General features: G+C 37.0%; 1 protein-coding gene across 4 annotated transcripts in view; it reads left to right on the top strand.

The window, feature by feature from the left end:
- LOC126878065 (semaphorin-2A) overlaps positions 1-14742 on the top strand; it is a 557194-nt gene that overhangs the window by 525608 nt on the left and 16844 nt on the right. For all 4 annotated transcript variants that reach the window (XM_050640491.1, XM_050640490.1, XM_050640492.1 and 1 more), the window contains 3 exons: positions 5629-5691; positions 7600-7707; positions 8968-9238. In XM_050640491.1, the coding sequence (XP_050496448.1) occupies positions 5629-5691; positions 7600-7707; positions 8968-9238 (442 nt within the window). The remainder of the gene's footprint in view (positions 1-5628; positions 5692-7599; positions 7708-8967; positions 9239-14742) is intronic.

The raw sequence follows: 14742 nt of genomic DNA, 5'->3' as shown, positions 1-14742 counted from the left end.
TTATCCACAGAAACGAAATTGGACGATATCGAGCCAAACAAATTCGGGTAATTTTCTCTTTACAGCGGAGCGTAAAGTTGGTCTTTGCTCGGCCGAAAATTTCCCTTCTGGCGTATTCGGTGTATTCCAAGCGATCGGAATCGTAGCGAATATCGGAGAGGTTCGAATCGAGCCGCGTAAATCGTGGTACGCGCCGGGTTTACTCGAGTCGCGCGATTCGCGAACTTCCAGCGACCAAAAGCTCGTAGAATAGAATTCCTCGCAGGAATTCCATTTTACACGGCCATTGCCGGGAGCCAGACGATTCGATTCGGTTCGAGGCGATTCATTCTACCTTCAGCCCGAACAAATAATTTTCCACGTTCGCCAAAAACCTATTGCGAGATCAAATACCACATATTGTCTCTAACGTATGCGACGTCGCAAAAACGCAATTTATCGTGTACTCCGGAGAACATGTAATTTTTCTACCGGAAATAATTTTCTCCTTTGGTTACTTTCAATGCATCGCATTAGACGACGTGTTTCGTTTGCTAAAATTATGTATATCGTATCTCATTGTATCTTAGTTTTATTATCGAACTTTTGGATTGTAGATGTAACTAATTAAAAGTTTCGACTTTTGTAAAAATATTTCTTTCAATGTATTATTGGATTAAAAAGTTTCGAGTGTAACAGAAGTTCTTTTATTTGTATTCATAACTGAAATATCTGGATATTTTCTCGTGCCCTAAATTTCTTTCACTCGATATTTCAACATATTTTTAGCTTCTTGCGTTGTTCGCTCGGGTTGATTATGTGCTATATGTAAAATATCTGATATCTGAACAGTATACTCTGAACTGCATTTTATACATAAGTTTAAACATGGTCAAATAAGATAAAAAAAAATTGTCCATGTATAATTCCCAGCATCTGGAGCATTGCTTTATGTATTTCCGATATGTCAACTGAATAACTATATACATATTTACATAGAAAACCGAATTAAACTGTTGAACACATACAATAGAATTTTTAGATTTATCTCAAATCAGTAATACACTATCGTCCACAAATATTAGAATATCTGGTGCGATTCGATTAACAAAAAGAATACTTGAATCACACAAATTTCACGTTTGTTTGCAATGAATAATTGACATTTCATAAAATGTATATAAATTTTTAAGATATTTCAATTACTCTAAGATCAGTTGATCTCGCTTTAATTATTGTTTTTTTATTCCCATCAATTAATACTAACTATTATTGTTATCAATATCTATCAATTGTAGATTGTTGTCTGAGACAAGTTCAGAAGCCAAAATGAGTTTAAAGAGCTTCATTTCAAGTATATTTATATTTTATATATTCGTAATAATTTGTAAGTGTCGAATTATTTATAAACAGCGGCATAAAGACTCGGAACTTGCAACGCCACAAGCCACGTTTAATTCATCCTAGTTGATGATAAACTCCGTCAGTGTGAAACATCCAAAAAATAAAAAAGAAAGACGTGGCACCATCGAGATTGTAAAAATCAGACGCATGAAAACCAGGCGTGTCGCATAATTTGCCCGTTTCGAGTGCGCCTCCCGTTACTGTCCTCCGCATCGTCCGAATAAATATCACGGTGTGGTCGCGTGCGCAAGCAAAAACAATTCTTTCGTTAATTTATTAGCCGTAGATCACTGTCACAGAACGGTGTTTCGGGTTTCTCCCCCCTGCGTTCTCCCGGGCTAGGACAATTTCGAGGATCAACGCGGTTTCTGGCCGTGACATCAGCGGGGAGCGGCACGCGACGTCCGCAGGAGATCGATCGTTAAAGGCAACGCGTTTCGGACGATTGACCGTGCAAACGAACCACTTCCTTTTCCGGATCGTGTCTACGACCTCTGGCACACGAAATGCTCTGGCTGAATGGGAGACGGTGAACGAGGGGTCGCTCCACGAAGGCGTCGAAATCTATGGCCGAAGGGTCTGCAACTCGCGGTTTCCGTTTTTCCGGTTTACCGGAGAAAGACCTTGCGGCTTTACTGTCACAGATCAATTTCAATAAAATTCCTTGTGACGTTTCGTAAAAATGGCAATATTTAGCTTGGTTTAATTCGGACGTTGAATCGTCCAAGTTGAGCGAAGAATGGACGAAGGAATAGCTGGAAATTCGTGCTGTCGGATATTTTATAAATTTGATGTGAAATGTATGGAAAAACGTATTTGTAGTATTTATGAAGATGGTTATGTTGTTAAAATGAGGGAACAAAAGTGCTTTGAATAATTTTAGTGAAAACAATGCTCATAGTCACTGGTGTACAAAGGATATTTATTTAGTTTAAACGTTCCATTGTTTATAGACAGTTAAAAACGATGTTCGAATCATTAATAATTCCTGCTGTCTTGTTATTTTATAAATATTAATGTAAATATAGTAACAAATTCAACAATATATACAAATTTGTCATATTTCTGTGAAAGGAGAGAACAAAAATGAATCGAATAATTTTAACGAAAGCGTAGTTGAATGGAGTACAAAACGTAATTATTTTCGACAAATTAATCTCTGGACTTTCATATTAATAGAACGTTGCAGAAGAATTATAGAAATAAATCGTGATTTCTCGCTGTTAAATAATATTGTTTAGATTATTTGAATTTCGTGTTTATTATAAATCATTTAATGAATTCCGTTACGTAATTACGGTGAAAAAACAGTTCGGTCTTAGTATATGAATCAATTACAGTTCAAACATTGCTGCTCAATTAATTGTATTTTTGTCTGCGGATTTTTTTAAGCTTGAATTAATTATTTAGCAGCGTAAGAAACAACAGTTGATATAATTATAATAATTGAAATAATTTATAGCTTTATATAAATAATATATTTGAAACGATTACATTTTGCAGTTGAATGCACTTGAAATAAACTTTCATAAAATATTTGTCATTTTCGTCTGATCAGATATCTATTATAGGTTTTTTAAACTTCAAATAATTGAATTGATATTTAGCGTTCTATTTTGCAGAAATTGCTTGTGCTTGAAACAAACGATGTGATCTATAATTCAGTCGCATAATTTGATTAGTTTCTTTTCCGATAATATACTTGGATTTTTCTTACCGGTTTCCTTGATAGATAAATGATCTTAATTTAATGTATAATCTTTAATTTATCGTTTATCGCTTGATTCTACGAAGATCAAGCTGTTATCGACGTAAAGCCCTCAAAATGCTAGGAATAATACCAACTTGATAGTTGAGAAAAATAAAATGCATGAGAATTGTGATGGAAAATATAGATTCGAATAAAGGTATAAGGAAATACAAATATTGGATATCGTATTTTATTCTTGTATCATATGTATAGACGTCCAATCTTGTTTGATAGCCATTCAAAGTTTCGAGAAATGTTCCCTAAGGAAATATTTCTTTAATATTTTACTTTTTCGAAAGTATGTAAATATTTCACTTCTACTTAAAATATGTACGCGTATATATTTTACAATTTTTTGCTGTATACGAAGCTGGCAACACGAGAAATAAATAAAAAGTCCTGATAGTGATTAAGATACGTTTGTGTCTTGTGTTACTATCAAAGAAAGCAATGGCTTAGCTGGATGTATGAATAAGAATAATTTCAAAAAGCTCTGTTTGCTAAAACTTGCTCTTTCTAAACTCGCTAGACTATGTACTTTTCGTCTTTAGGAAGACTCATCGTCACAGACATGCGCACACATAAGAATTCACAGACAGTACTTCATCTTTCCAAAGTACATGTAGACTTGTCAAATCTTAGCTTTCGGACATGATACGGCATCTATTAGAAAAAATCTTAAATTATTTTATTTCAAGATTTAATTTTGAAATTCAATGAAAAATTTCAAATGCTGATTCAACGTATATGAATTTCAACAACTTCGTATAACTGCCCATAAGTTTGCCGAACTTACAGGCTACAAGTTATAACCTTCACTAAAACATAAATTTTTAATTTATTTTTGAAATAAAATTAATAAAAATTTGTCAAGATCTAGCTGGAAATATTTACGCGATTCGTACTTTGAGCTTCTTAAATCTTCTAAACTGACCAACTTCATTTTTTGTCAATTTCTTCATTTCATTACGTAAGTGCACAATCGATATTCGATTCTCGAGAAACTTGATTTCTACAAGTTTACACATTACAAGAAGATGACACAAATAATGGTAAATTCTAAGCTAAATTTATAACATCATTTTTCTGTACTCCTCAATTTGAGGATTCAATTAACGTGGTTCATGAATGATCCATATTATATACCAACAAACATCGATATTTAACTAAAAATCATACTAAAACCGTCGTATCAAAAAACTGGATCGACACGATAAGTAGACATCCATTTGCCGACGACCGCGTAAATAGCAAAAGACGAGCCTCTGGAAGTTCTGTTCGAATCGAGAGTGAAACATCAAAGAGCAGCAGCACTCCCGTCGCGGAATTCGCGAGCAATGACACGTACACCGGACTTGATACGGTGCTCTTTACTTTTTTCAATTCCGTAACTCCGTCTGTTGACCTTATTCCGGGCGACACATTCGCAAGGGAGCTTTGGAAAAGCAAGTGGCGTCCGTCTGCCACGGCGTCGCGATCCGCACAATGACACGAGTGCAGCCTCTTCTTCGCGCTTGCGAACCGTCGAGCACACTCTCGTCACGCCTCTTCACGTTGTGTAAGGTCGACCGTGTCGAGCAGTCGACGGTTGCAAGAATGCCGCTGAGGTGAGGAGTGTTGTATGGAAAAGGAGAAAAGACGATGGCTGGCGACGAACGAACGTCAAACGTAAGAATGCGAGTTCCAGTCAAGAAGAGATTCAGTCATCAAATGACTCGTAATTATGGTGCTCGTCTTAGAAATACAATTTTCTGGCTTTCATTGCGACCTTTCGAGAGACGAGTGATTCATCGTGTTGCAGGAAACGATTCATTTTCATGGTGAATCTCTTACCGACCGAGACTTCTTCATCTCTGAAAATGACGCAAGATAGACGTGCAAACGAAGTTCGAAAGTACAGTTGCGCCTAAAAGAATATTTTAATATCGATACACTGAATTTTAATAATTTTTCGTATTAGAAATTTTTTTACAATATTGGTATCATTCGTTCTTTGATGTATTTATATTATACTGATTCGTTACTCTTATTAGGAAAATGAAAATTTGTGTAATTTTTTTATTTGAGATTCTGAACAGTCGTAGTGAACGAAAGTATTAGGTTGTCCAAAAAGTGTCATTCTTTTATAGACACGTCTTTTGCGACAACGCATCTTTATACAAACACGAAACCTAGTCTGTCGAACGTTGTAATCTTTATCTTAATAGAACAAAATGGATCATACGTAATTCGATAAAATAATATAAAACGGAAAATGTTGTGCATCCATTATTTCCTTATAAAACGAAAGAAACTTTTCGGACGACCTAATACTCGTTCGGGGACGAATGAGATCGGAGTACATTCGACTAACGATTAATTAAATATACTGCATATTTGATTTCACGATAAAGTATATAGTAGGATAATAAAATAAATGTGCTACATATCTAATATTATAGTAAGGTATATTACAGAACGATAAAATAACTCATTTGATTTCGTTTCTTTTACAGAGGGACGCGCTTAATCTGGAACCCAGCAACGTGGCAAATTGTGTGTCCAAAGGGAAATCAGAGGTGAATTACTTCTTTATTTCATTATCGCGTTTACCGGCCCTGCTCGCGTCGTTTTTCGATGGAATTTTAATAACAGCGTAATCTAATTAAAGCATCGCTTAAAATAGAAACGCCGAGCTGATGTAATTACAGAAATGTAGAAAAGTAGAGGAAAGACAAATGGCAGGGATAAAATTTCGTAAACAATTGTCCATCGTGAAAGAAAAAGGAACAAATTACAGTTTCTTTAGATTTGCTCGACAAAGGAGAACAAATGAAAAGGAACACAGTTTCTATGGACTTTGATAAACGCGATGATATCCCTTTGTATCAAAGGCAAAAAACGTATCGATAATCCCTGGTGAAACGCGAATTAAGGGTATAATTAAAAGTAGGCGAAAAAAAAAGAAACGTTCTTTTGGAATTGTCTATGATATTTGAAATAAAAGGACGGTCGCGCGCGATATCGTTTATTCGTTCTTTGTGAGAAAAAGTAACTCGAGTTCATTTGAAGGCATCGTAACGCATTGCCTTCGTTATTTCTTGTTGTTCGTCGTTTTACATGTAAAATAAATGGTTCGCGTATAAGAGACAAAGAAGAAAGGGAAGCGAAATAGGGAGAAAAGAGTGAAATCCCGTTTAACGGGCCGTGCGTTTCAATTTTATGGCCGCGGAATGTATCTAAACGAAATTTGATATCGAACAGATTCGTTAAAAGCTGTCAACGAGCTGCGCAACTTTTACTGAAACGGAATAATGGAAACAACTTTAGACGAAAAATGTTTCCCCGTTTGGAGCCATTCGTTTTATGGAGTATCGATCGGCCGCGTTGACGTTGCTTTAATTGAGAACGGATTCGTTCGTCTGATGACGTTTCCAATTTGGCGGTGATAATGTTTTCATATAGCGATAATTTCCCAACGAGATGGAAGACCTCGGCCCCACTCACGCTAATTGCAGATTTCTCAACGATATTTACGTTTGGACGCGAACATCGTTTCCATTTATTTTATTCCATTTCGTGAGCGTATTGTGTCTGAAAAAGTAATTACCAGAGATGTATATTAGATGCTCCTTTTTCAATGTTTATTACTGTACTTTTAACGCTACGCGTACTCCCGTGATTCTTTCGTTTTAATTCGTAATCTACAATTATCAACATATGGAAAGCGCCAAATTAAAATTTGAACGATTAAAATAATTATAAATATGGATTCTTTGCAACAAGATAATAACGTGCGAAAATAATTTATCATTCGAGAGATACAAGTGAAATACATAATAAGTTACATTTTATGGACGAACAGTTTTAAAATTCCATATCCAAAATTCCTGTTACCAATCAGTTTCATATCAAAACAATTTTTGCATTTAATCTTCCATTCAATTACGTATACGTCTTTGTCAACCTTCTTGAACATTTCAATGTATGACATTAGATTGACAACTGTTTCCAATCACCAGAAATGAATTTATCATATTCTTTTTCATTCAGTATTCATTCGAGATAAAAATACAAAATCTTGTCGCTAATAATCCTCGATTTGTTCCTTCTTCATCGCTTCATCTGCCCCCAGCTGTAACGGGTGACTTTTTAAGGTGCACAATTCGCCGGCCGCTTATCGCGGCTTCATTCTGTATTCATCGTGCACGCATCGGCGAGGTGTAAGGTCCACGCAAATACTCTCTACGTGACGACAAAACCAATTTATTTTCCGTGCGCCAATTCGCAGCGAAATACGCGAAGCGACGTGATCGACCATCGGCGGAACCCTTTGCCTCGATCTCGTTCTATATAATTTTCTGAAAAATCCCTGTCCACGCATCGAACTCTTGTCCTCGCCGCGCCGCCGCCTCTTTCCACACCCCGAGCCACGTTTCTTCGCACGTATCCGTCGAAAATTCAATTTTCTTCCCCTTCTTTCACAGCACTTCGACTGCCGGAATCACATAAGGGTGATCCAACCAATGGGGGACGGCAATCGGCTCTACATGTGCGGCACGAACGCTCACTCGCCCAAGGATTGGGTGATTTATGTAAGTATCTGTGTGTTTGTTCTTCATTTCGGCCGTTTGTTTCACCAACCGCATCGTCCAACTCACGGTTTCCGTGTCGAAGGGTTTTTTAGTGTTACAAATCCGAATGTATGCCAATGGTAAATACGCGAATGAAATTTTTGGGCTTTTTAACAGCGTGTCGTATTGTATCTTTTTGATCAGAAATTTGTGATTTTCAAGGTTATAGTTTTATACGTAGAACACGTGAAACGAAGAATTTTATTATAATTGAAATACGCTGTACTTTTAGTTATCATGTTCAGAAGGATAATTGTAAGACAATTCGTGTAACTATTAGATTATTACAATGCTTAGCGAAGTTTAAGGAAAATTTGGATAAGAGCAAAGAATTCTATAGAATTCTCATTTTATCGAATAAAATACATTTTGTTTGTTCTAAATAGGAGCAGGACTTAATAAATTCAATGAATGGATAATTAACGATAAGTAGTATATTAGGTAAGATAGATAGGCAGAATTTAGTCTCGACGGTGTCTACGTCGATGTTGCTGCTTCGTTACCGTGTAATTTAGGTATCAATTCCTCGAGTGGTATCTGCTACTAACACAGCGCCATTGGCGTTACAGTTACGCAGCAAGGTAAATGAATCGTGCGTTCAAGTACCCGTGTAATGAAGTCAAAGAATATATTGGTCTCGCTTTGTCGAAGATTACGACTCCCGTGCGTGTAATAGAGTTTCCTACAGTAACGTACAACTTTTGCGTAGGAACGTGTTATTTTAGTCCCAAAATTTCCGTCACCTGTACAGCTATTTTTCTTCGATATGCCATTTATTATCAACCACGTTAATTTTTTGTCTGATAAGGTATCATTATTGATATGTTATATCTATTTGTGACGTTTTATTTCTATATCATTTACATTTAAAGCAGAGTTGAAAAATTAAGAATCGTAGTATTATAGCTAATATTCAAAAACTAGATATTAGAATTTTAGGATTCAGAGATTTTTAGTTCTTCGCTTTCTTATTCTAACGTTTGTTATTCTACAAAATACATTCGTTATTTAATTATAAGCATTCTTCGCAATTACACGAGTGTTAGTATTCACACAAAATAGAAACGAAAGAAACTGAACTACCAGCACGATACTATCTTTTTACCTCACTCTTAAGAATTCTACTAAACGTTTTAAAATTTAAACAACACGAAACGCGACAACAACATAAGTGAACATTATCGTTTACCTTTGTGTATCCAATGTGAATATCTGTTGCAGAGCAATCTAACCCATTTGCCTCGCCACGAATTCGTCCCTGGCGTGGGAATGGGCATAGCGAAGTGTCCTTACGATCCTGCGGACAATTCGACGGCGGTGTGGGTGGAAAAGGGCAATCCTGGGGACCTGCCAGCTCTTTATTCCGGAACCAACGCCGAATTCACGAAAGCCGATACCGTAATCTTCCGTACGGATCTGTACAATTTAACCACCGGTCGCAGAGCGTTCAGCTTCAAGAGGACGCTGAAGTACGACTCGAAATGGCTGGACAGTAAGTGCCCTTCTGCACAGCAATTTCTTTTACTTCTTCTTCTTCGTCTTCTTCTTAGTCTGAAACGAGGCAATATCCGCGGAAAATTAGTGCTCCACCTTACCGGAACTTTTATACCGACTGGTAGAGCCTAACGAGATGAAATCGTCGTAATAATACTGTAAATTTGAAACCGTGTTATCGGGATAGGGATTTGAAGGTATCGGTTTCTGTGATGAGAGTCAGCTAACAGAGAAGATTTTCTTTTCTATCGAATTTTCGAGTTGGAGAATTATTATCGAGCAAAATTATAGAAATCATTTTTATCGACTTTCTATAATGCCTTTCTTGGTCAAGATACCTAACATTTGTTCATTTTTTGAAACATATTGAACTATTTGAAGTTGCTTGTACTTCTTACCTTTCAAGCCAAACTTATGTTGTACAGATTGTCATGAAACGATGATCAAATATTTTACTTTGAAAGATGAAATATAAAGATCGTAAAAAAGGTAAGTTCTCTCGGATACTTCGGAATGCTACATAAGATATCGTAACTAAGAAGGATAATATACCTTATATTAAAATAAAAAATATCTCCTGTATCTTTTCAAAGAATCATGTAACTAATCCAGAACTGATTTTTTGAGACATTTAAAAAGATGTATACCAATTAAAAAAGCTAAAATAAGTCTAATTGAATTCTAATTATTTTCGAGGATAATTTGTTTGAATTTAATCTATTATTTCTGCAAGGATAAACTTCGTTGACCGTCCTTACTTTGTTTGCTTTATTATTGGTAAATATAAAAGAATCGATAGATTTTCATGTATAATGCAACATAGGTTAATAATCTTCTATCATGGAAATAGAGCGGTAAGCTCCTCGAATTCCGGAGCTTAACTGGCTTAACGTGCTTTAATTGATCCTTACTAACTGGTGATTGACAGCTAATTACTGTGACGATAAACGCCGACTGTGTTAGCTGCTTGAAGATTAATTTTGATTGTCTTTCAAAACAACACGGCTTGAACTTTTAAGTATTTGTATCTAATTATTGATTATTCTATCTTATTTAAGTTTTATCCTGTATCCTGATTTATTTATTTCTCTTTCTAATCCTCCCGTTTTGTTATTGTATATATTTATTAAATTAATAAATTTATCGGTTTAATCTACCATATCTCAGTGTAACTCATCTTTTACAATATTATATTTTAGAGCATACTTCTCTGTTTTTAATATTTATGCAAAATCTTGTTCTTATCATCTTCTTAACATTCCAAGTTTATAGTATACTTTCTTACCACACAAAACCGAAATTTTTTGGATAATTTACATAAAGAAATACTCGTAGAAATATTTGATATAGAAATATTAAACGCTTCAAATTTTCGCTATTAAGTATATCATTCCACAAGAGCCTACCGAGTGTAAACCAAACATAATATTCTCAACCTTTTCTCCACCCACAAGTTTTAATGAAAGATCGCTATCTCTAACGACCTTGCCATGAATCCAGCCAACGGGACTCTATCCAACAGAGAGTATAAAATTGAAAACATCAATTTCTCACCCATACTGAATATTCATCGATTCCCAGTGTGCTCGCCAGACGCGATAGAAGTCAGCGTTCACCACTTAAGGCGCTTGTTACGGCTCGCACCATCAACAAAGAAACTTTCATTACAATCCGAACGCGGATTTCCCGTCGGAAATATGCGGAACAGCAAAAGGAGAAGAAGAAAAAAAGAAGACAAGGAAGGAAGAAACTGAAAAAGAAAAATGAGCCCCTCGTTACAGGACGCAAGATCCTTTGAAGCGAAGCCTGAACGTTGCAAGAAACGCGTATAACCTCGCTTAAATAGTTGCGTATAAAGCCGATACCGCGGCGTCTGTTCTCCGAAAAGGGTCGAAAGGACTGACATTTCCGTCTTTTGAGCGTTCTCCACGCTTTTCCACGGCAAACTGTGTAAAGAAGGTTGTCGTCGTAGCAAGGGAAAGATATAGAAAGAGGTTCGAAGGGTAACGCGACCAGCTAGTATACAGTCGGGCTTTGGAGCGAGGGTGTCGGTTCTAAAAATCGACGGGGTAATAAAATAACACCCGACCACTGGTTTTTCTTCGACTAAACGTTCGTCGGTGGCAGGCTTTCTCCGAAAGAAGAGAACATTTTCTCGCGTCGATGCCGCAGAGAAACTCCCTTTTTACCATCGGCTCTGTATTCCGATCTTTAATCAGTTTTAGCTAGGTCGTTGAATCGGGGAAGGGTGAGAGAGCCGGGATTATTGCGATTCGTTGGATTTTTCGTTACCGAACGAAACACCAGTTGGAATTCGAGAGAGGGGGTTGAAATTGGAAAATGTAGATTAGAACGTGTTCCGGGTATCGGATCGCGGAATGCGGTAATCAGATTCAAACGCGTTCGAACAGCTTTGATTTGTTTGAATTACGTTTGTTTGGTTCGTTTGATTGTGATTACCTTCTGTAATGTCGGCACCGCGGTAATTGCGTAAGTGTGTAATAACGGAGTGATATTAACGATGCTGCTTGTTTGGGGAAATATTGGAAAGGCGCAAAGGTACCCTTTGCAATTTAGAGGATACTCGATATCGTTAGGCAATGATTTTAATGTATTCCTTGGATGCACATGTTATTTTAAAATTCGCATTCAGCACCTCTAATTTCCAATTGCAAGCTTAAAATATACGTTATAAGATTGAGCACACTGCTTTATGTTCTGTTATGTTTCATATGTTCTACCATCGAAGAATCTTACAATTTTACATTAAACCAACAGGAACAATAGTTTGATACAATTAAAACAAAAGTGTGTGCACAATGCGATGCTCCGATAAATTTGAGTAATTTAGAAAGATTCCTATAAGCAATGAATTGAGTAAATCAATATCCATGTAATTATCAGTAACTAACGAAATTATATAAGTATCTGAAAAAAGACTCAAAGTATAATTTCAAAGTTCTTTGTAACAAATCCAAAAACTAGAAATTCATTAGAATTGTCCCGTTTGTTGAGCTATTAATCAAACTGTGTACACGCAGAATCCTCGAACGTAACGAACGAATTCTCATTTCTTCTTCCTCGTCTATAAGCGAAAACGCATGCTCGAAAGTAAAAGCAGGCGTGAAAACAGCGACGAACCACCGTGTCTTCGTATTCGCGAAGAATAGTCCTTCGAAGAAGAATAGTCACGTAGACAGTGGCGAAACAATTTCATTCACGCCGCGTGCCGCGAACGTATTTCTTACAGCCGTAGTTGGAACCGAATCATAAATCTCGAGCGAAGTTATCAATTAATTTCAACTTCGTCCTGTGTATCTTGTCTACGATAATTCTGTGGCGGTGAACTGCGGCGAGTTTCGCGTTTGCCACGCGAAATAATAGCATCTCGGACCGGTAGTTTGCCTTATATTTCTCATTAGGGTGTCGTTCTCATGCGAAGCGTGCCGGTAACGTTCGACCTTGCTTTATCCCTTCGTCTCTCCGACTGTTGGATTTTCGAAGGGTCGCGAGAAACGAAAGGAGTAACACAAAGTGAAGGAGAACGACGACGTCGACCCCACTTTGTATCTTCCTAGCCCTTCTTGTCCCCTCTTCGCATCAGCTACTAGCGGGATGCATGATTAGCCGTTTGTTTCGTCGTTTAATTTGAAGGCGGTACCCTTTCACCTTTCCTCTCGCTCCTCATGCTCTTTTGCCCTCGCTTTCAAGGCCAGCACTGTTACCATCAAGAGCCATTTCCCCGCATCGAGTTTGTCTATTAACAGAGGCGTTGATTAAATGCAGGAGAGAGACCCGAGAGACGGATAGGTTCACGTGCTCCGCTGCTTGTACGCTCCTCTGTTTCCAACCTCTCTTCTTCTCTCTCTCTCTCTCTCTCTCTCTCTCTCTCTCTTTCTGATCCTCTCACCCCTTCGATTCTCGAGCGTCTCGTTCGTGCGTACGCGGTAAAGTATGTGGAATGAAGATCGATGCGATTTGCGGGTGCGAGCAGGGGTGGATAAAGGATCGCGCGTTCTGTGAACGGAAGCAATGGAACACACCGGGTGGCTAAGGTAAAAAGAGCGGTGGCTGGCTGGGATAGAGCTTAACGAGTCCTGAATAATCGACCGACCACTTTCACGGATCCTTGCCCGTGTCAAACGACGATCCGATGCTTCTCGGTCATTTGTTTCCTTCTACGGGACGCTGTCGTGCCCGCAACGCTACGAAGAATGCCGAGTTCTTGGTCGCGTTCATTTGTGTGCTTCTAACGACACTGAACGTTCGGGAGAGGAACAGCGGCCGTGGATTTATTAATCTTTCGCATACAATGATTGTTTAATTAAATGAAAATGGTTCGCGCGCCATTTTATATTATGAATTTTCGTTGATCGACCATCGTGCTTTCGTTCGTTTATTATTCTGTTTAGAGTAACGATTACGTTGAATGGTTACTAACTACATTGATTTATAAAAATTCATTTGGAGACAAAACGAAATAGATTGAATAATACGAATTTGCCGGGGAACAAGTAGATTATAAGTATAATTAGAGTTGATATAACAGGAGTTCTTGTCACTATCTATGATTTTCCGTTTATATAATAAGAATTCACGTGTAGATAAGTGAATTCAGCCACCGAGAGTTCACTTAATCAGACGCTGATTATAATTTTGTACAAGTAAACGGAATTCCACTTACATTTTTAACACTAGAACTACCACACCAGTCAAATTGACCGCTTTTACAATTTTATTTTAAAATTCCTACTTCATGTTATATTTTTTCCCCCAATGATGTAATGACTTTCGCGACGATAACTAAAAGAATAATTTTTATTTTGTTTTTTATGTATTCAAACTCAAAATAATTTTCTATTAAGGCTACTTATACCAATATCAGTGAAAATGACTGGTATTTGTCAAAATGTAAAAGAATCGTGGAATCTGTTTATCGAAACCCAATTAACCAGTTGCCTCGTTTTGTACAACTTCCCACACGTTTTTTAAATTTTTACTACGTATCATTCAATATGATATAAAAATATTCTATTATTACATATTTTTTAAAGGTCAGTCATTTTGGCTGATTTTGGTAGAAATAGCTTCGTGTTAACTATTGGTAATTCTAGCGTTAAAGAGTAATAGAATATTTGTGCAATCTGTTCTTTTCTAGCCGAGTGGCACAATTTATAAATTGATTCGATACTATTTCCTATCTTGCTAATATCCCATTCAAATGAAATTCGAATCTAAAGTAAATGTATTTAAATGTTCAACAGAGTTAACAGGTCATTGCGCGCGCCAGGCAATGGTTGACGTATTCTACTTAAAATACACGAACGCGTATGATTTGCATAATCTATCCTTGCTCTTTCTTCAATCCATTTGCTCCACAATGCCTGTTTCAGCTTCTTCCACGCAACACAATTAACATCAGAAATCGGTTCTAAACATCGCATTCAATTACTCCGGCGAAACTGCGTTTATCGTCGGTCAAGTCTGTCAAACTAATACAAA

Source organism: Bombus huntii, chromosome 2 (genome assembly GCF_024542735.1).
Source record: "Bombus huntii isolate Logan2020A chromosome 2, iyBomHunt1.1, whole genome shotgun sequence".
Taxonomy (NCBI): domain Eukaryota; kingdom Metazoa; phylum Arthropoda; class Insecta; order Hymenoptera; family Apidae; genus Bombus; species Bombus huntii.
Note: the sequence above shows the minus strand (reverse complement) of the source record. Positions and strands in the feature narration are given on the sequence as shown.